General features: G+C 51.2%; 1 protein-coding gene across 2 annotated transcripts in view; it reads right to left on the bottom strand.

Annotated features, from left to right (window-relative positions):
• fgf17 (fibroblast growth factor 17) overlaps positions 1 to 20,541 on the bottom strand; it is a 28,704-nt gene extending 8,163 nt beyond the window's left edge. The window contains exons 1-3 of one of the 2 annotated variants that reach the window (XM_070865469.1): positions 20,437 to 20,541; positions 20,263 to 20,299; positions 63 to 240 (exon numbers count right to left, since the gene is read on the bottom strand). In XM_070865469.1, coding sequence (XP_070721570.1) covers positions 63 to 240; positions 20,263 to 20,299; positions 20,437 to 20,468 — 247 coding nt within the window. In that variant the 5' untranslated portion in view covers positions 20,469 to 20,541. The remainder of the gene's footprint in view (positions 1 to 62; positions 241 to 20,262; positions 20,300 to 20,436) is intronic. The other variant, XM_070865470.1, reaches the window with a different exon arrangement.
• Positions 20,542 to 21,966: the final 1,425 nt, after the last annotated feature.

The raw sequence follows: 21,966 nt of genomic DNA, 5'->3' as shown, positions 1-21,966 counted from the left end.
CACTATCTGCAGCCATTAATGAAACACCAATCAGAGCAGCCGATGCTGGCGGACGTTCTTACCGTATTTACTGCCGTCTTCGGCGGTGGCGTTGATTCTCTTGCCGAGGATCTGGACGTGCTTCCCGCTGGTGCGGCTATACAGCTGGTAGACGCGGATGTGCCGTCGGCTCAGCTGGTCAGTGGCCCTGGCGTGGTCCCTCACGTGCTGATTAAAATTAGGAGACGATTGATTCTCCCCCTTTTGTTTGCAAAGGGAGAAATAAAATCAATTTGCTTTTTACTGTGCCGGAGCCCAGCGACCTGGGCCGCTATCGCGGATCGCACAGTGAGCGTCAGTGGTCCGCCCACTGACCCCCTCGCCCTGCCAGTCTGCGCTGAGCGTTGGATTGGACGTATTCCTGGAGATGTCATCACATGACCGACCACCTCTAATCGCCCCGCCCACAATGGCAGCCGTGGCTCATGGTGCAGCACTCTCGCCTCTGAGTCAGAAGGTCGTGGGTTCGAGTCCCACTCCAGAGACTTGAGCCCATAATCCAGGCCGACACTCCCAGTGCAGTGCTGAGGGAGCGCCGCACTGTCGGAGGGTCAGTGCTGAGGGAGCGCCGCACTGTCGGAGGGGCAGTGCTGAGGGAGTGCCGCACTGTCGGAGGGGCAGTACTGAGGGATTGTTGCACTGTCGGAGGGGCAGTACTGAGGGAGCGCCGCACTGTCGGAGGGGATTACTGAGGGAGCGTCGCACTGTCGGAGGGGATTACTGAGGGAGCGTCGCACTGTCGGAGGGGATTACTGAGGGAGCGTTGCACTGTTGGAGGGGCAGTACTGAGGGAGCGCTGCACTGTCGGAGGGGATTACTGAGGGAGCGTCGCACTGTCGGAGGGGCAGTACTGAGGGAGTGCCGCACTGTCAGAGGGGCAGTACTGAAGGAGCGCCGCACTGTCGGAGGGGCAGTACTGAGGGAGTGCTGCACTGTCGGAGGGGCAGTACTGAGGTAGCGCTGCACTGTCGGAGGGGATTACTGAGGGAGCGTCGCACTGTCGGAGGGGCAGTACTGAGGGAGTACCGCATTGTCGGAGGGGCAGTACTGAGGGAGCGCTGCACTGTCGGAGGGGCAGTACTGAGGTAGCGCTGCACTGTCGGAGGGGATTAATGAGCGAGTGCTGCACTGTCGGAGGTGCCGTCTTTTGGATGAGACATGAAACCGAGGCCCTGTCTGCTCCTGGGGCCAATATTTATCCCTCAGTCAACATCACTAAAGCAGATTATCTGGTCATTATCACATTGCTGTGTGTGGAAGCTTGCTGTGCACAAACTGTGCCGCGTTTCCTCCATTACAACAGCGACTACACTTCAAAAAGTACTTCATTGGCTGTGGTGCTTTGCGACGACTTGAGGTCATGAAAGGCGCTATAAAAATGCAAGTTAATTCTGTCTTTTTAGTTTGATGCATGTGCAACATTGTCAGTTTATAAATGTGTTAGGCAGACAAACCTGCAATATGGTTAGGTGACGGACGCTATGAAAATACTTGTATTGAAGGTCCAAACACCTCAAAGTGCGGCACACGAGGAAATGCTGTGAGGTGTGGTGCCTGTTGTTAACGGGGCAAATTCCTCACGCACCGGGCCCGTTTGCCGATCGATATTCACACCGCCGCCCACAATAAGCTCTCGACTGCTCCAGTGCCGCTGTGACCTGGGGGAAACCCCAGGGGCAGTGCGGGGAACCCCTCGAGCTGTCAGCCTGTCCCCTGCCGCGTCACGGTGTGGTCGGTGCAATCGCACGCGGGAGGAAGCAGGCTGCGTCGTAAGCCGCCCGGTCGTTTCACGGCCGACGAGCTGCTCTCGAAGTGCGCCGGCCGCTGTCCATTTTGGTGCACAGCCAGATCCCGCAAGCAGTGAAGGGATGAACGAGGGAAGAACGATGGCCAGGACATCAGGTCAACTCACTAGTGCCATGGGATCTTGGACATCGGCCAGAACAGCCACAGGGCGGTGGGAGAGCAGTCACTCGGTTTTAATATCTCTTCTGAAGTCGGGCAAATTCTGGACAAGGTCAGAGCTGCCCACAGGAGCCTCAGTTGAAGGGGGCGGGGGTCTGAGATCGGGCTCCAACACTCCAGCACCAATTTCCCAATCTGTGCTCCCATCCAGCAAGGCCCCTCACTGGAGAACTGAATTTAGCGCAAGGAACTTTGCATACTGCCTCCACACTAAAGTCTCTGCTCTTGAGAAATGCTTTCTGGCTTCCACTGGTTCTATAATATATTAAAAAATCTTTTGTTTGAACACAGTTCTTTCTCTACAAAACCTTACTTTCCGCTGTCACTTTCATAATCACACTTTTAGAGTCAACTTTTCCAATTATAAATTCCTGTTTGTACATTTACAATGACAACTGGCTATGTAAACATGTCACGGTGTAATTACGCCCGTCCACCTGTGGTGGCGCTGTAGCAACACCGTTTTGCACCTCCCAGCTCCTCGGCCTCGACTGCTTCGACCAATCCTACTTCCCAAACTGTTGTAAGTTTTGCTATTTAACTATAAATAATATTAAATCAAAGTATCGCTTAAACTCAAGGGCAGGATTACGATTCTAAAACAGGGACTGAATTCCGAGCAGGTCCGGTTATCACCCTTGCCCTCTGACCTCGCTCCAGCTGAAGGCCACACTTGGCCTTGCCTCGGCCTGTGCAACCCCACTGCGAGGTCGACTGGTGAACTTTAACGAGCAGTCACGGACGGAAGCAACTTGGGCCAACGCAGCAGGTTGGCAGGAAACGGAGACTTCATCCGCTCCACGGAAACCCAACATACCGCAGGGTGCTTGGCCAGTGCGTCTCAGACCCGTGGCTGGAAGCGGATGTTTCTGCTGATATTAATAACACTGCGCTGAAAGTTCCACTGCACCAATTATAGAGCTTTGAGATAGGAGTGTCGGCATCAGAAAGGGAAATAAACCCGATGTTAAAATAACCTAACAAAGCCGAGAGTGAGTGTGCAGGGTGTTGGCCTCTCAGTACCACTCGACTTCTTCCCTGTCAGCCCTGGCTCAGTGGGCAGCACTCTCGCCTCTGAGTCAGAAGGTCGAGGGTTCGAGTCCCGCTTCAGGGGCTTGAGCACATAAATCTAGGCTGACGCTCCCAGTGCAGTACTGAGGGAGCACCGCACTGTCGGAGGGGCAGTGCTGAGGGAGTGCTGCAATGTCGGAGGGGCAGTGCTGAGGGAGCACCGCACTGTCGGAGGGGCAGTGCTGAGGGAGCGCCGCACTGTCGGAGGGGCAGTACTGAGGGAGCGCCGCACTGTCGGAGGGGCAGTACTGAGGGAGCGCCGCACTGTCGGAGGGGCAGTACTGAGGGAGCGCTGCACTGTTGGGAGGCAGTACTGAATGAGTGCTGCACTGTTGGGAGGCAGTACTGAATGAGTGCTGCACTGTTGGGAGGCAGTACTGAGGGAGTGCTGCACTGTTGGGAAGCAGTACTGAATGAGTGCTGCACTGTTGGGGGGGCAGTACTGAGGGAGCGCTGCACTGTTGGGAGGCAGTACTGAATGAGTGCTGCACTGTTGGAGGGGCAGTACTGAGGGAGCGCTGCGCTGCCGGAGTGACGGTGGCTGAGGGAGCGCCGCACTGTCGGAGGAGCAGTACTGAGGGAGTGCTGCACTGTCGGAGGTGCCGTCTTTTGGATTGAGACGTTAAACCGAGGCCCCGTCTGCTCTCTCAGATTGACGTAAAAGATCTCTTGGCACTATTGGAAGAAGAGCTGGGGAGTTCTCCCTGGTGTCCTGGCCAATATTTATCAAACAACATTACTAAAACAGATTATTTGGTCATTATCAAAGTGCTGTTTGTGGGAGCTTGCTGTGCGCAAATTGGTGGCTGCGTTTCCCACATTACAACAATGACCACATTCCAAAGGTACTTCATTGGCTGTAAAGCGCTTTGAGACGTCCGGCGGTCGTGAAAGGCGCTATATAAATGCAAGTCTTTTCAAAACCTTTGCTTTTTCTGTTGGTCTCTATTGTTCAATCCCGGACGAAAGATTGGTCTGTGTCTCAGCTTTTAATAACAAAACTGTGTAGTCTAGGCCTGTGGGCCTAGCTGGGAGATGAAGTCTGTGGCCCCAGCACGGTATTCAGTCACGTAGACCCTGCAAGCCCCCAGGTTAGACCTCAGGGGCGCCCGAGGGCTCTGGGTGAGATTGCCAAATGGAATCTGTGAATATTTCTGTGCTGCCAATGCATGTCCACAGGAGAATAGATGGAGGCTCGGTTCAGTTAGGGCCATGGAAAAAATGCAACAGAGAGGAGGGACTTTTTTTTTTCCGAAACGATAAAAATAGAAAAGGCTGCAAATGGATAGCGGTCTTGTCGGATCCTCCTGTACTCTCCTGCGGACCACCGACGGAGAACATTTCCAGCGGGACCCTCCTGTGCTGAACTCAGCTAATTTTAACCCTAATCTGCTCCCAGTCCTGGAGCCATGTTCAAAGATAGATAGATAGGTAAGTGATAGATAGATAAAAAGAAAGACTTGAATTTATATAGCGCCTTTCATGACCACCGGACGTCTCAAAGCGCTTTACAGCCAATGAAGTACTTTTGTGAAGTGTAGTCACTGTTGCAATGTGGGAAACGCGGCAGCCAATTTGCGCACAGCAAGCTCCCACAAACAGCAATGTGATAATGACCGGATAATCTGTTTTTTTTTGTTGTGTTGATTGAGGGATAAATATTGTCCCCAGGACACCGGGGATAACTCCCCTACTCTTCTTCGAAATAGTGCCGTGGGATCTTTTATGTCCACTTGAGAGAGCAGACGGGGCCTCAGTTTAACGTCTCATCCGAAAGATGGCCCCTGCGACAGTGCGGCACTCCCTCAGTACTGCCCCTCCCATAGTGCAACACTCCCTCAGTACTGTCCCTCCGACAGTGCGGCGCTCCCTCAGTACTGCCCCTCCCACAGTGCAACACTCCCTCAGTACTGCCCCTCCGACAGTGCGGCGCTCCCTCAGTACTGCCCCTCCCACAGTGCGGCACTCCCTCAGTACTGCCCCTCCGACAGTGCGGCACTCCCTCAGTACTGCCCCTCCCACAGTGCAACACTCCCTCAGTACTGCCCCTCCGACAGTGCGGCGCTCCCTCAGTACTGCCCCTCCGACAGTGCGGCACTCCCTCAGTACTGCACTGGAGGGGATGGCAACTGGCAACATTCAGTGCATCTATTTCGGAGTGAAATATATATTTTTAATTTCTACATGGGATGTGGGTGTCGCTGGTAAGGCCGGCATTTATTGCCCATCCCTAGTTGCCCCTTGAGAAGGTGTTGGTGAGCCGCCTTATTGAACCGCTGCAGTCCGTGTGGTGACGGTGCTCGGTGCTCCGGATGAAGGAGATCGGGGCACAATGCCGCAAATCCCCCGAATATGGCGAGAGTCGATGTTATCGCCATGCTCGGTCGGAGCCCAGTTAGCGCCCCGTTATCGCCCCCTGGAGGCGACAATAGAGGCCAAATTCTGGGCCATTGTGTTTTGTTCCCTTTCGGTGAACACTTATTTATCTGTTGTAAAAATACTGGAAACGGGGGAAAGTGGGCTGTTTGACTGGGTGAGGCGATTTAATCTGCAGGGCAAGGTCCATGCAGAGTTAGCAACCCTTCTTCCTCTCTAACCTAACCTTCAACGTTGCCTTCGATTCTGCCTGAACCACTAACCCCGGCAGTGAATCCCACAGCCTCCCGACTCAGTGTGTGAGGGAGTTTCTCCGGCTCGCTCTTACATTTAATCTTCTATCTCTGGCCCCTTCTTCCTGATGCTCCGCCATTCAGTGTAAGCACATTGTTAAACCCCATCGCATAAGATTCCCAACTCCCTGCTCGATCAGCCACAAGCCGAGCCACTGAGACCACAAGATTCCCGTCTGCTCATCCCACCCGCCGCAGAATCAGGTGACAAATGGCGGCAGCGATTGTGGGCTAGGACAGTGCGGAGGGAGGGTGAGGAAAAATCAGCCGGTCCGCCCTCTTCTGGTCCTGCTGCCCGGTGAGCCCCGTCCCGTGGGGATTGGACGGAGACCGGACTGAGGGCGGGGTTGGGCGTGTCGCCTGCCAGAGTCGAACAGCCCGCCGACACTCGTCGTCGAGCCTCGCGGGAGAGAGAGGAGGGCAACCGGTGTAGATGGAGACCGTACCCCTGTGGGCAACAGACAATGGAGCCGCTCTGATTTATTATTCTCAAAAACCGGCCTCCCCCCCCCCCCCCCAAAAGAAAACTCAACTCATCAAACCAAGGGCGAGAGCGAACGCAGATCAAAAGGATTCGTGCCTTAAAGGCTCGGGTCAAATAGTCCGTGTGTCCCCATCGAGCTCCCACTGACCTAAAACTGGTGACAGGGCACCAGGATTCTGCAGCTCCCAAGCAAGGATCTCGCTTTTGCAAAATGCCACAGCCGCTCACGCTAATTTTAACCTTTTGCCCAGAGATAAGTGTTGGATACTGAAACTATTTATATCTGGACTAAAAAAAGCTTCCCGTGATGAATTTACAACACGGGTTAGCACCGGGGTTAGGGGGCGGAGGGAGGGGCCAATTCTCTGGGCTGCTCAGGAACCGGTTAACCCTTTCAGAGCTTCGGGCCGCATTGACGCATTCACTTGTCTGTTCCCGATTCCCCTCCGCCCCCCCCCCCCCCACCTCCCCCCGACCTCTCAGCTATGCCTCCAGGGGGCTCGTCACCCTCGGGGGTGCCCCCCGACCGTCCAATCGTCCAAGGACGGTGATGCCTGCCGGGCCATGGGAGAGCGTCATATTTGAGCCGTGATTCCCGGCCTCACGGCTATTGACAGCAGCAGTCACTTCATTCCCTCCTCCTTGCCCCAGACACTGACGTCACTTGTAACGCCCCCCCCGTACCCCAGCAATGCAGGCTGGGGGCAGCTGGGGGCAACAGAAACTGAGAACTGTATCTGATTCAGACATGGCTCAGTGGGCAGCACTCTCGCCTCTGAGTCAGAAGGTTGTGGGTTCAAGTCCTGCTCCAGGGACTTGAACACATAAATCTAGGCTGACACTCCAGTGCAGTGCTGAGGGAGTGCAGCACTGTCGGAGGGTGAGGGAGTGCCGCACTGTCGGAGGGGCAGTGCTGAGGGAGCGCCGCACTGTCGGAGGGGTAGCGCTGAGGGAGCGCTGCACTGTCGGAGGGGCAGTGCTGAGGGAGCGCCGCACTGTCGGAGGGGCAGGGCTGAGGGAGCGCCGCACTGTCGGAGGGGTAGCGCTGAGGGAGCGCTGCACTGTCGGAGGGGCAGTGCTGAGGGAGCGCCGCACTGTCGGAGGGGCAGTGCTGAGGGAGCGCCGCACTGACGGAGGGGCAGTACTGAGGGAGCGCTGCACTGACGGAGGGGCATTACTGAGGGAGTGCCGCACTGTCGGAGGGGCAGTACTGAGGGAGTGCCGCACTGTCGGAGGGGCAGTACTGAGGGAGCGCTGCACTGTCGGAGGGGCAGTACTGAGGGAGTGCCGCACTGTCGGAGGGGCAGTACTGAGGGAGTGCCGCACTGTCGGAGGGGCAGTACTGAGGGAACACTGCACTGACGGAGGGACATTACTGAGGGAGCGCTGCACTGTTCGAGGTGCTGTTAATGCAACGTTAAACCGAGGCCCCGTCTGCTCTCTCAGGTGGATGTAAAAGATCTCATGGCACTATTTCTAAGAAGAGCAGGGGAGTTATCCCCGGTGTCTTGGCCAATATTTATCCCTCAACCAACATCACTAAAACAGATTATCTGGTCATTTATCACACTGTTGTTTGTGGGAGCTTGCTGTGTGCAAATAGGCTGCCGCGTTTCCCACATTACAACAGTGACTACACTTCAAAAAGTACTTCATTGGTTGCAAAGCGCTTTGGGACATCCTGAGGTCGTGAAAGGCGCTATAGAAATGCAAATCTTTCTTTTACTGTGGGAGCCACTGAGGTGCACTTTGAACAATCTCTCCCGTCTTCAGCCTGATCATTCCCAACAATTATAACCCGATCTGTATTCTATCGGTTTGAAGGTTACTTGTCACTAACTTTATGTCCGCCCCTATTGAGATGGCTCAAAGTAATCTCCCGGGTTGACGTTACCTCTGCCATAGCGACACCGTTCAGTATGTTAAAGCGCCCAGTGCCCGTTGCCGTGGTGCAGTGGTGAATCTCACCAATTTCACCAACAGAGGGTGAGGTGCCCACCAGCACAGACATTCTACCCGACTGTATCCCACTAAAAAATCCCTCACCCCTCCCCTGGAACCACCCTCTCTCTAGTATGTAGATCTCAAACCTCTCTGGTTCCTGTTCGGGGGATAATCCCCTTCACACTTGGCATCAGTCTTTGTCTGCAATTTCCCCAATGCCCCCCCTCTCCCCCCTCCCGGGGACCACGGAGACTGACAGACAAGGGCTGTGGCCAGTATCCAATGATCCTCCTTTATACACCCCAGTCAACTGTCCTATCCATGGAACGAGAGATCGCGGGCAATGATAGCGCCCATTTCATACCATCAACCCCAAGGAGAGAATGTTGGAGAGAAAACACAATGGGATAGCGAACCACAGAAACCTAGTTCAGTAAACGTTAACTTCTTCGCAAACTCACGACCTCCACCACGGGCAGGACAAAGGCAAGCAGGCGCATGGGAACACCACCACCTCCACGTTCCCCTCCGAGGAAATATATCGGCCGTTCCTTCATCGTCGCTGGGTCACAATCCTGGAACTCCCTCCCTAACAGCACTGTGGGAGCACCGTCACCACACGGACTGCAGCGGTTCAAGAAGGCGGCTCACCACCACCTTCTCAAGGGCCGACTAGGGATGGGCAATAAATGCCGGCCTTGCCAGCGGCGCCCACATCCTGAGATTAAAAAGTGCCTGGGGACATTTTCCCACATTAGAGGCGCTATGTAAATGCAGATTATGATGTTTGGAAAGTGCTTTATCCATTAAAAAAGCAAACCCCGCACATTAAATCAAAGGGAAACCAAACTGCCAACTGCAGACGTAACAGGAGTCGCTCACTTCTATCGGTACAACGTACACAATGAAACAAGCCGATCCTAAATGTTGGCGTGGCCTCACACAGCCCAGGGATGCCATGCGCCTGGGATGGTCCGAATGGAGCTTGGTGATTGGCCGCCCCGTAAACCCCTAACTCGCAAGTGGGCGAGAGAGGAATTAAATTGCTGTTCGGTGCGGACTGTCAGGTGACTGTAAATTTCTGTCAGAAGAAGAACCCAACACGGATTCCCCTTTTTTCTAAATGTATTTTTTAATAGTTTGACGTCTGATGGATAATGTCAAAACTTCTACATAAAGAGAGAGAGGGACGGAGAGATATAGACAGATTGATCGAGCTGGACGCAGAGGTAGATGGACAGAGATGGGTAGATAGATAGACTAAGACAGATAGACAGGTGGATAGATGGATGGATGATAGACAGACAGATAGACTAATAAATAGAGAGCGATAGATCAATGGATAGCTACTGAGTTTGACATCTATTTGGTTATTCTGAGGGTATCACCGGGCTGGAATATCACTTGTTGCAGACTGGGTTACATGAGGTGATGTTACACACAGGGACACAAGTTGTTCCGTACTTTGCCATGTTGGTGCACCAGAGCTGTGCAGGCACAGCGTTAAACCCAGGGTACCTCGCCAGTTTACCAATGCGGGCAAACCAGGCACACACACAACACGCAAACTCAGGATTGGTGCAGTCGGTAACACTTCGCACCCCCCCATCCTCTGTGCGAAAGTCTTGGGTTCAAGCCCCCTCCAGCACCTTTTTATTTATTCGTTCCTGGGATGTGGGCGTCGCTGGCAAGGCCGGCATTTATTGCCCATCCCTAGTCGGCCCTTGAGAAGGTGGTGGTGAGCCGCCTTCTTGAACCGCTGCAGTCCGTGTGGTGAAGGTGCTCCCACAGTGCTGTTAGGGAGGGAGTTCCAGGATTGTGACCCAGCGACGATGAAGGAACGGCCGATATATTTCCTCGGAGGGGAACGTGGAGGTGGTGGTGTTCCCATGCGCCTGCTGCCCTTGCCCTTCTAGGCGGTAGAGGTGGCGGGTTTGGGAGGTGCTGCCGAAGAAGCCTTGGCGAGTTGCTGCAGTGCATCTTCAGCCCACAATCTGCACTGACACTGGCAGTGAGGCAGTGCTGCATCATAAAAGATCCCACGGCACTGTTTGAAAAAGGGCAGGGGAGTTTTCCTCAGTGTCACAGAATCATAGAAAAATTTCGACACAGAAGGAGGCCATTCGGCCCATCGTGTCTGCGCCGGCCGACAAAGAGCTACCCGGCCTACTCCCACTTTCCAGCTCTGGGTCTGTAGCCCTGCAGGTTACGGCACTTCAGGTGCACATCCAAGTACTTTTTAAATGTGGTGAGGGTTTCTGCCTCTACCACCCTTTCAGGCAATGAGTTCCAGACCCCCACCACCCTCTGGGTGAAGACATTTCCCCTCAAATCCCCTCTAATCCGTCCACCAACGATTTTAAATCTATGCCCCCTGGTTGTTGACCCCTCTGCTAAGGGAAATAGGTCCTTCCTACCCACTCGATCCAGGCCCCTCATAATTGTATACACCTCAATTAAATCTCCCTCTCAGCCTCCTCTGTTCCAAGGAAAACAACCCCAGCCTATCCAATCTGTCCTCATTGCTAAAATTCTCCAGCCCCGGAAACATCCTCACAAATTTCCTCTGCAAATCTTTCTCGTGCAATCTCCTGTAATATCGTGTCCTCACCAACATATATCCCTCAGCCAACACCTGAAACACGATCGGGTCATTATCACATTGCTGTTTGCGGGAGCTTGCTGTGCTCCAAGCGGCTGCCGCGTTTCCCACATTGGCTACACTTCAAAAGTAATGAATTGGCTGCAAAGTGCCATTGGCTCCGGGACACCCCGAGGTTCTGAAAGGCGTTATATAGAGATGCAAGCTCCGTCTTTCTTTCAATGCGGTGTGCCCTGCTAACACAAACGCCTCTTGGCGCTTTCTGCATCTTGCACCGAGGCAGCTCCCTGTAGTGACCTCAGTCTGTGTGGACAGATCCTGAAATAACCCACGCAGAGCGAGCGAGAGGGCGAGAGGGAGAGCAGGATCACTGTGGCTCTCCCTGAGAGGCGTCCCCAGCCTCGCTTTTTAAGAATGTCACTATTTTTACACCTTTCATTAAAAGCTGCAGCTCATGCCAAGGGACAGCAGCCGGTATTGCAAATATGGAAAGGCTCACAGTGGCTTTGCAAGAGTGACTTGCAGAAAAGCGAGTGGCGATGGTTGCTGGGGAGGGGGGAGGGGGGACCGGCAGGTAGCAGCCCTGGGCCCTCCCGGATACTGTCAAACAAGTACGTTTCAGGAACCCATTTTGGGCGGAATATTATCTTTAAAAAATCTGTTGATATATGCAAAAATATATGCTGACAGACAACAGCTGACGCAGAACCACCCCTTAGTAAACCTGTGAGTGGAACGGGTATTGCTTCAGAGGCTGGTCTCACTGACTGATAGAGAGAGTGGGAGAGGGAGAGAGGGAGATAGAGAGAGAGATAGAAAGAGAGAGAGAGAGATAGAGAGAGAGAGAGAGAGAGAGAGAGATAGAGAGGGAGAGAGATAGAGAGAGAGAGATAGAGAGGGAGAGAGATAGAGAGAGACAGAGAGAGACGGAGAGAGAGAGAGAGAGATAGAGAGAGATAGAGAGAGAGAGTTAGAGAGAGAGACAAAGAGAGATAGAGAGAGAGCGAGAAAGAGAGAGAGAGAGAGAGATAGAGAGAGAGACAAAGAGAGATAGAGAGATAGAGAGTGATAGAGAGAGAGGGAGATAGAGAGAGTGAAAGAGAGAGAGTGGGAGATAGAAAGTGATAGAGAGAGAGAGGGAGAGAGAGAGATAGAAAGAGACAGACAGAGAGTGAGAGAGAGAGAGAGAGAGTGAAAGAGAGAGAGAGGGAGAGCGAGAGACAGACAAAGAGTGATAGAGAGAGTGAAAGGGAGAGAGAGAGGGAGATAGAAAGTGATAGAGGGAGAGAGGGAGAGAGAGAGAGATAGAGAGACAGAGATAGATAGAGATAGACAGAGACAGAGATAGAAAGAGAGAGGGATAGAGAGAGAGACAGAGAGAGATAGCGATAGAGAGAGAAAGAGATAGAGAGAGAGAGAGAGAGAGAGAGAGAGATAGAGAGAGGCAAAGAGAGGTAGAGAGAGATAGAGAGTGATAGATAGATATATAGATAGAGAGTGACAGAGAAAGATAGAGAGATAGATAGAGAGAGAACATAAGAATATAAGAAATAGGAGCAGGAGTCGGTCATTCGGCCCCTCGAGCCTACTCCACCATTCAATATGATCATGGCTGATCTTCTATCTCAACTCCACTATCCTGCACTGTCCCCATATCCCTTGTTCCCCCCAGTATCTCACTTAAATATACTCAACGACTGAGCCTCCACAGCCCTCTGGGGCAGAGAATTCCAAAGATTAACCACCCTCTGAGTGAAGAAATTTCTCCTCATCTCAGTCCTAAATGGCCGACCCCTTATTCTGAAACTGAGAGATAGATAGATAGATAGATAGATAGATAGATAGATAGATAGATAGATAGATAGATAGATAGATAGATAGATAGATAGATAGATAGATAGATAGATAGATAGATAGGGATAGATAGATAGACAGACAGATAGGGATAGATAGATATATAGATAGATATGTAGATAGATAGATAGATAAGGCAGATAGAGATAGACAGATAGATAGATAGATATATAGATATATAGATAGATATAGATAGATAGATAGATAGATAGATAGATAGATAGATAGATAGATAGATAGATAGATAGATAGATAGGTAAGGCAGATAGGGCTAGACAGATAGAGATAGACAGATAGATAGATAGATAGATAGATAGATAGATAGATAGATAGATAGATAGATAGATAGATAGATAGATAGATAGATAGATAGATAGATAAAGATATTTAGATAGCTAGGAATAGATATAAATAGAAAAATATGGATAGATATAGACAGAGATAAATAGATAAATATAGAAATAGATACAGGGAGATAAATAACTAGATAGAGATGGAGCTATATATATAGGAACATAGGATGGTAGAAGATATTAATACAGATATATAGACAGATAAATAAATACAGACAGACAGAGTTTAATTAAGGAAGGATATATATATATATATATAGAGGGATAGACATAGGTTTAGATATTTATTTAAAGATAGGTAGATTATTAGGCAGACAGAAACAGATGAATGGATAGAGAGGTTGGATAGTGGACTGAGATAAAGGTAGATCCAGATAGATTAATAGAAAGATCAGATTGACACATGTAGACGAATCAAAGGTGGATAGATAGCCGAAATAAGATATCTGAATAGATATAGATGGACCAATAGATAGATAAATGGAGACCTAGATAAATTGATAGACATTGATGGTTTGATGGAGAGACAGATAGAGATAAATGATTACAGCGATATATGAATGAGTAAATCGACAGCTATAGACAGACAAAGATAAATGGCAGGACAGGGAGAGCCGTTTCTGCTCATTTAAACTAAAATAATGGAATTGCACTGGATTATGGATAACTTTCACTATTGTTAAATCTGTCCCTTACTGTCGTGTGCCCGATAGTACCATTAACACAGCGACTTTTGTCGGTGGAGGGAGGGGAGACCACAGGGAGGTTCCTCACCCGACAGTGTGCGGAGATTGCAATGTCACTGGATGAGCTGCCGTTACTGGGACATGGCTAAACCATTCCACTGGACCCTGATAGATCGTTGGGCTTAGCAACACCTACTCAAACACTTCCCCGAATGATGTACCAGCACTCACCATCTGAACAAATACACATTATATTCTTGCATTATATTGTGTGACAGCCACGACTCAGTCAGTAGCTCCCTCGCCTCAGATTGAGAACGTTGTGGGTTCGCGTTCCATGCCAGAGGCTTGAGCACAAGAATCCAGGCTGACACTCCAGTGCAGTAGTGAGGGAGTGCCGCACTGTTGGAGGAGCAGTACTGAGGGAGCGCTGCACTGTCGGAGGGGCAGTAGTGAGGGAGTGCCGCACTGTTGGAGGAGCAGTACTGAGGGAGCGCTGCACTGTCGGAGGGGCAGTAGTGAGGGAGTGCCGCACTGTTGGAGGAGCAGTACTGAGGGAGCGCTGCACTGTCGGAGGGGCAGTTGTGAGGGAGTGCCGCACTGTTGGAGGAGTAGTAGTGAGGGAGTGCTGCACTGTCGGAGGGGCAGTAGTGAGGGAGTGCCGCACTGTTGGAGGAGCAGTACTGAGGGAGCGCTGCACTGTCGGAGGGGCATAGTGAGGGAGTGCCGCACTGTTGGAGGAGCAGTACTGAGGGAGCGCTGCACTGTCGGAGGGGCAGTAGTGAGGGAGTGCCGCACTGTTGGAGGAGCAGTACTGAGGGAGCGCTGCACTGTCGGAGGGGCAGTTGTGAGGGAGTGCCGCACTGTTGGAGGAGTAGTAGTGAGGGAGTGCTGCACTGTCGGAGGGGCAGTAGTGAGGGAGTGCCGCACTGTTGGAGGAGCAGTACTGAGGGAGCGCTGCACTGTTGGAGGAGCAGTACTGAGGGAGCGCCGCACTGTTGGAGAGGCAGTACTGAGGGAGCGCTGCACTGTTGGAGGAGCAGTACTGAGGGAGCGCTGCACTGTTGGAGGGGCAGTGCTGAGGGAGCGCTGCACTGTCGGAGGGGCAGTACTGAGGGAGCGCTGCACTGTTGGAGGAACAGTACTGAGGGAGCGCTGCACTGTTGGAGGGGCAGTGCTGAGGGTGTGCTGCAGTGTCAGAGGAGCAGTACTGAGGGAGCGCTGTATTGTCGGAGTTGCTGTCTTTCAAAAGGGACGTTAAACCGAGGCCCCGTCTGCTCTCTCAGGTGAATGTAAAAGATCCCATGGCACTGTTTCGAAGAAGAGCAGGGGAGTTCTCCCTGGTGTCCCGGCCAATATTTATCCCTCAATCAACATCACTGAAACAGATTATCACATTGCTGTTTGTGGGAGCTTGCTGTGCGCAAATTGGCCGCCATGTTTCACACATTACAGCAGTGACTACACTCCATTGGCTGTAAAACACTTTGAGATGTCGTGAAAGTTGCTGTAAAAAATGCAAGTCTTTCGTTCTTTTCTTAAATCCCCGCCACTAGGAAAGAAAGAACGTGCATTTCTATAGCGCCTTTCACTACCTCAGGACGTCCCAAAGTACTTTGCAGCCAATGAAGTACTGCTTTCTTTTGAAATGTAGTCAGTGTTGTAATGTGGGAAACGTGGCGAGATTGCAGTAACACCAGGTATAAAGCTGTCTCAGCTGGTAAAGGCACGGCTGGGGAAGGAGCAGAGGTTGCAGATTCGATTCCCGCTCCGCCTTACGCTCACACTAGTTGTCTGCCTCAGCCTCGGAGCGCTTGGGCGACGGAGGAACTGCCGGTCGGGGTTCCTGTGGCCGATCACTGCTGCAAAGCGCCCATGGGCACCGCGCCTCGCGGCAGGGTTGCACTGCCGGTGATGCCTTCCGAATAGTCCAGTGAAACGCGCTCTATCTAGCTCACACACACACACAGAATACCCACCAGGCCCAGGTTAGCCCAGGGCTAGCCAGGGTCAGTGCCTTTGGGCGTTTAGTGGGCTCGCAACCCAAAGGTCGCGAGTTCAAACCCCCCCAAATTGAATTCAATGAACCCTGGCGCCCGACAAAAGTGAGCACAAAAGCTGTCGGATTGTCATAAAAACCCAAACAGCTTCTCTAACCCCCTCCCAAGACCGTGAGCTGGCCACCCTTACCTGGGCCAGGCCCACAGGTGTCAGGGTCCTGAAGATCAAACATCCTGTGCACTGAAACCTCTCCACAGTTTCCAAACAATAGGGGCTCGAATTGCCTCGGTCGCTACGGGTTGTGAAATCGTAAATAGGTTCCGACTGAATGCATTTACAATGCACACACACGGGGTGGCCAGAACAAACATCGCCCACTAGCAACAGTTTCCTGCCCAGTCCAGGTACTCAAAGAGTTTTCTGATGGGTTTCCGCAGTGACAATCATTCATCACGGGCCATCTTCCCAGAAGCTCCCCCCCACCATCTCCAGGAGCAGCTAACATCGCTGCTCTACACCAGAGGAGAAGTAAACGTTCTGCTGGAGCTCATCGGAAATATTAACCAGTCTTATCTCTTGCCAACTGACTTGCTGTGCATTTCCGGCATTTTCTTTTTTCACTTTAGGCGATCATTATGTCTCCTTTTATCTCAACACTAACAACAACTTGCATTCATATAACACCTTTAATGTAGTAAAACGTTCCAAGGTGCATCACAGGAGCGTTATCGCACAAAATTTGACACCGAGCCACATAAGGAGATATTAGGCAAGTGACCAAAAGCTTGGTCAAAGAAGTCCGTTTTCAGGACCATCTTAAAGGAGGAGAGAAAGGCGGAGAGGTTTAGGGAGGGAGTTCCAGAGCTTGGAGCCCAGGCAGCTGAAGGCACGGCCACTGATGGCTGAGCGATGGCAATTGGGGATGCGCAAGAGGGCAGACAGAGTTAGAGGAGCGCAGAGATCTCGGAGGGTTGTGGGGCTGGAGGAGGTTACAGGGATAGGGAGGGGCGAGGCCACAGAGGAAATTTGCGACAAGGATGAGAATTTTTAAATCGAGGCGTTGCAGGACCGGGAGCCAATGTAGGTCAGCGAGCACAGGGGGTGATGGGTGAGCGGGACTGGGTGCGAGTTAGGACACGGGGCAGTGAGCACAGGGGGTGATGGGTGAGCGGGACTGGGTGTGAGTTAGGACACTGGGCAGCGAGCACAGGGGGTGATGGGTGAGCAGGACTGGGTGTGAGTTAGGACACGGGGCAGCGCGCACAAGGAGTGATGGGTGAGCGGGACTGGGTGCGAGTTAGGACACGGGGCAGTAAGCACAGGGAGTGATGGGTGAGCGGGACTCGGTGCGAGTTAGGACACGGGGCAGTGAGCACAGGGGGTGATAGGTGAGCGGGACTGGGTGCGAGTTAGGACACGGGGCAGTAAGCACAGGGAGTGATGGGTGAGCGGGACTGGGTGCGAGTTAGGACACGGGGCAGTGAGCACAGGGGGTGAGGGGTGAGCGGAACTCGGTGCGAGTTAGGACACGGAGCAGCAGAGTGTTCGATGAACTAAGGTTTATGAAGGGTGGAAGGCGGGGGTATAAATACCATATATACACATACATATCTGCTATCTAATATTCAAAATGATTTCTGAAAATTTTTTATCCACCGTTTATTTCTCAGAACCTGAAATTTCTATTTTCTAAAATAATTTTTAAAAATGACATATTTCACGACATCATGCTTAAGTTTACCCGTTGAATTATTCTGTGTGGGGGAGGGGGGGGCGCGGGACTGAGAAAAGTTTCCATGACAAAGAGGTAAATTTCAAATGCTTTACTGAGGTGAATTTACATTGCATGTTTTGTTTTAAAGAGACTGTGTGAGAGAGAAAAAGTGACAGTATATTATTACACTCGCCATAGCTTTTGTTAAGAAAGTAATTAAACTAAGGGAGTAAAAGATAGAGAGAGGTTTGTGAGTGAGAGAGAGAGAGAGAAAGACTGGTATCAGAGAGAGAGACAGAGAGAGCAAGCGAGAGAAAGAGAGAGGCAGAGAGAGAGACAGAGAGAGCGAGAAAGAGAAAGAGAGAGGCAGAGAGAGAGAGAGACAGAGAGAGCGAGAGAGAGAAAGAGAGGCAGAGAGAGAGAGGGACAGAGAGAGAGACAGAGAAAGAGAGAGGCAGAGAGAGAGAGAGAAAGAGAGAGGCAGAGAGAGAGAGAGACAGAGAGAGCGAGAGAGAGAGAGAGAGACCGAGAAAGAGACAGAGAGAGAGACAGAAAGAGACAGAGAGACAAAGAGAGACAGAGACAGAGACAGAGAGAGAGACAGAGAGAGAGAGACAGAAAGAGACAGAGAGGGACTGGTATCAGAGAGAAAGACAGGGAGAGAGAGAGAGAGAGAGAGACAGAGCGAGAGATGGAGACAACCAGAGAGAGACAGAGAGAGGCTGGTATCAAAGAGTGTCACGAGCATGTTTGTTTTTACCTCGTTCTAATTTGATTGCTTTAGTAAGTTGGATTTTGAAAGAACACAAAGCCTCTGAGAGCAAAGCTAGAAAAGGGAGGTCGGAGGGGGCAGGGGGGGAAACTGGTTGGGGTTCAGGGGGCTGCTTTGGGGGAGTGGGATGTTGTGGATGGTGGGTGAGTGACAGCGGAAAAAGCAGAGAATAGAGGGGTTGAGTGGATAGTTCAAGGGGGAAAGGTAGGGGTAGTGACTGGAGTGGGAGGAAGGAGAAGGGGTAGTGGGAAGGGGTAGTGGGAAGGGGTAGAATATGAGGCCAGCATGATTGGGGGTAATAGGCGATGAGTTGCAGGGGACCACATTATCTCCAGCAAACCATCCCAAATGCATCCTGCAGCTTATTAGGTGTCAGCCGTGGCTCAGTGGGCAGCACTCTCACCTCTGTCAGAACGTTGTGGCTCCGAGCCCCACTTCAGGGACGTCAGCACAAAAATCCAGGCTGACCTCCCACTGAGGGAGTGCCGCACTGTCGGAAGGGCAGTGCTGAGGGAGTGCCGCACTGTTGGAGGGGCAGTACTGAGGGAGCGTCGCACTGTCGGAGGGGCAGTACTGAGGGAGCGCTGCATTGTCGGAGGTGCCGTCTTTCGGATGAAACTTTAAACCGAGGCCCCGTCTGCCCTCTCAGGTGGACATAAAAGATCCCAGGGCACTATTTCGAAGAAGAGCAGGGGAGATATCCCCGGTGTCCTGGGGCCAATATTCATCCTACAATCAACATCACTAAAACAGATTATTTGGTCATTATCACATTGCTGTTTGTGGCCGTTTGCTGTGCACAAATTGGCTGCCGCGTTTCCCATATTACAACAGTGACTACACTTTAATAAAGTAACAAATGGGCTGTAAAGCGCTTTGGGGCATCCTGAGGATGTGAAATGCGCTATATAAATGCAAGCTTTTTGTTTCATTGATTAAGTCCAATTAGAACAAATGCTTTGTGTAATAAATGATGAGAATAGTTCTTCAATGTGTTATGTCTAACACGCCTGCTGTTAAATTGAGTTTGATGTTATCACAGCTGATACAAAAAGCCTGGATCCTGTGGATTTAATGGGCAGACGCTCTCCTGCTCTCCCCTACCCATATTATGCTCACGTTAAACCCGATTGGATTAGATTAATTAGATTAAGATTCCATCTAAAAAGGATTTTAAAGAAAGACACTTTTAATGAAACTACTGACCAACTCTCCTTTTATGCAGCCACATGATTTTTTTAAAACCACGATTTATTCTTAATTCACGATGTATATTCTTTGCGTAACTGCAGCCTATAGAATTATAACCACGTGTAATATGTGCAGAGCTTCGCACTAAATCATCCTGGTCCTGTCCACTTGCGAATAACGCTCTTAAAACAATGTCCTTTAAATAGAGCCACTGACCCCGTTCCTCTGAATCTGCTGACAGGACCGGAGATTAACTGGGAGTCTCGGGTAATATTGATCCGATCCCTGCACAGGTCAGCAGTCCCCCCCCCCCCCACCCCAAACTCCCCCTTCGCATTCATAACCGCACTGGTTGTCACACAAATAACAAGCCGAAAGTAAATCTTTCCCGCTCCCGCCGCGTTACTTTTCCACGCCGGAAGCCAATGTCGGGAGTTCAGGCTCTTCCCGCATGCCCAGGGTTTCCCCGAGCGTTTCAGCTTTCCTTTGCGCCCCATCTCTCCCTCGTTCTTTCTTTCCGTTCATTTTATTTTATCTTTCTTTCTCTCCCGCCTCGGAGCAAACTGGCTCTCGGCGGGTTTCCAGCTACGCCGCCTACATAACAACAGTCACCTCACATTCAGGGCGATTCCATCTCCGCGACACTCCCCAGGGAGCTGAACCCCACGGTGTAAACCCCAAGCTCCAATCTCCCCCAGCAAAAGAAATGCAATGAATCTGCTGTTCGAAGCTCCCTCATGGGAGGAACGTTAAACTTACTTTGTAAAAGTTTGAAATGGGCTTAAAAGTTCAAGGGATTGGAAGGAGACAGCAGTTAATGTGCTACATCAGAAAGTCCACTGTCACTTTAAATACGACTGCTTTCCTCTCACCAAACCCCAATTCTCAGATTATTCTAAATGATAATAAAGTCTTACCTGAGCCTGGAAACACAACAAGAAGAACTGTAGGCATCTGTCACAGAAATAAAGGCAAAACAGGTAGAAATATTAATAACCTGAGCATATTTTCACTTTGCTGCAAGTTATAAAACGCTGCCCCAAGCTACTGCTAATTGCAAATGCGTCTTGAATTGAGAGAACAGCACTCACAGATAAATGTACCGAGACCCTGACGGATGCATCGCTGATGCTCTGCTGTATTGGCTGTCCTCACTGACTCCTTGAGCCCGAGATCTGGCAGAATGCCTTTTTCCTGTTGTTTGCTGTCCGCCGGCAGTAATTCGACAGAGGCCCAGGGAGGGGGGGGGGCGTGTGGGGGCCGAAGCAACCTGCGCCTTTAAAATCTACAAACCCACTCAGCAAATGTCCAGCAAAGGGGCTCAAGCTATGGGAATGAAATGCTCTGTCTCTCCTTTTGCAACAAAGCAAAAAGGTGCAAATTCCAAATATCTATATATAGATATATATATATTTTTTTTAAAATCCGTTGCACTTAGTCCTGGTCTTCAGCTCGAATCTCCCAGCATCAACTGTGCATTTCAGGAGGGTTCAGCCCTGGCTCTACACACTGTCTCGCCGCGACTTGTGGGCTCCCGGATATATTCGAGCTGTATTCTCATCCTGCCCACGGTGACAAATGTCAAGAGAGAGACCCGCGTCTTTCAATAGAAAGTTATTTTTCTAAACTGTCCAGAGTGCGCCTCTTTTCGCAGTGAGCCCATTTATGCGGAGCTGCTAGTGTCCCTCAGGCTGGCCAGGAATGGTCTGAAGCCAGCTAGGAGAGACTGGAGGGGGTAGAGTGCGAGGGAGGGATGGGGGGGGGGGGGGGGGGGAGGACACCAGAGAGATACAGTCTCTCTCTCTCTCTGTCTCTGTCACTTGTTGAATTAAAAGCCTCTTGGCTACTGGCTCCTGTGGTGGGTTAATGACTTGTCCTGATACCAATCCACTGACAACAGCCCTCAGTAAACACTTGCCAAATGCCAGGCAATCGAGTCCTCCTTTTATCCATTTCAGCCAAGTTATCACAACACTGAAATTCATTAACAGTGTTAAGTAGAGTTCGCCTTCAAATGTCAGCACTGCTATTTCTGAATCGTGTGGCTGATGGCGCATTGAATGAAGCTGAAGCAATATTCAGCTCTCGATGGATTAAACTACCCCCCCATTTCCACTCTCCCTCCTGTCTGTCCCTACGCACTGACCCCTTCAGTGCAAAAACCTCGCTGTCCCTGATACCGAGCTGCCCTCCAACCCCAAGCCCCCTCAGGTTGATGTAAAAGATCCCACGGCACTATTGGAACAAGAGCAAGAGAATTCTTCCAGGGGCTCGAGCACAAAATCACGGTGCCACCTTTCGGAGATGGACGTAAAAGAATCCCACGGCACTATTGGAACAAGAGCAAGGGGAGTTCTGCCCGGTGTCCTGGGACCAATATTTATCCCTCGACCCAACATCACTGAAAAATAGGTCATTATCACATTGCTGTTTGTGGGAGCTTGCTGTGCGCAAATTGGCTGCCGCGTTTCCTACATTACAACAGTGACTGCACTCCAAACAATACGTCATTGGCTGTAAGGCGCTTTGAGACATCCTGTGGTCGTGAAAGGGGTCCTAAAACACAAGTTCTTTCCTCGGCAATAACCGCCAAACAGTGAACACACGTGTGTGATATTCCT

This window comes from Pristiophorus japonicus, chromosome 22, assembly GCF_044704955.1.
Source record: "Pristiophorus japonicus isolate sPriJap1 chromosome 22, sPriJap1.hap1, whole genome shotgun sequence".
Classification (NCBI taxonomy): domain Eukaryota; kingdom Metazoa; phylum Chordata; class Chondrichthyes; family Pristiophoridae; genus Pristiophorus; species Pristiophorus japonicus.
This window is presented reverse-complemented; position numbering and strand designations above follow the sequence as displayed.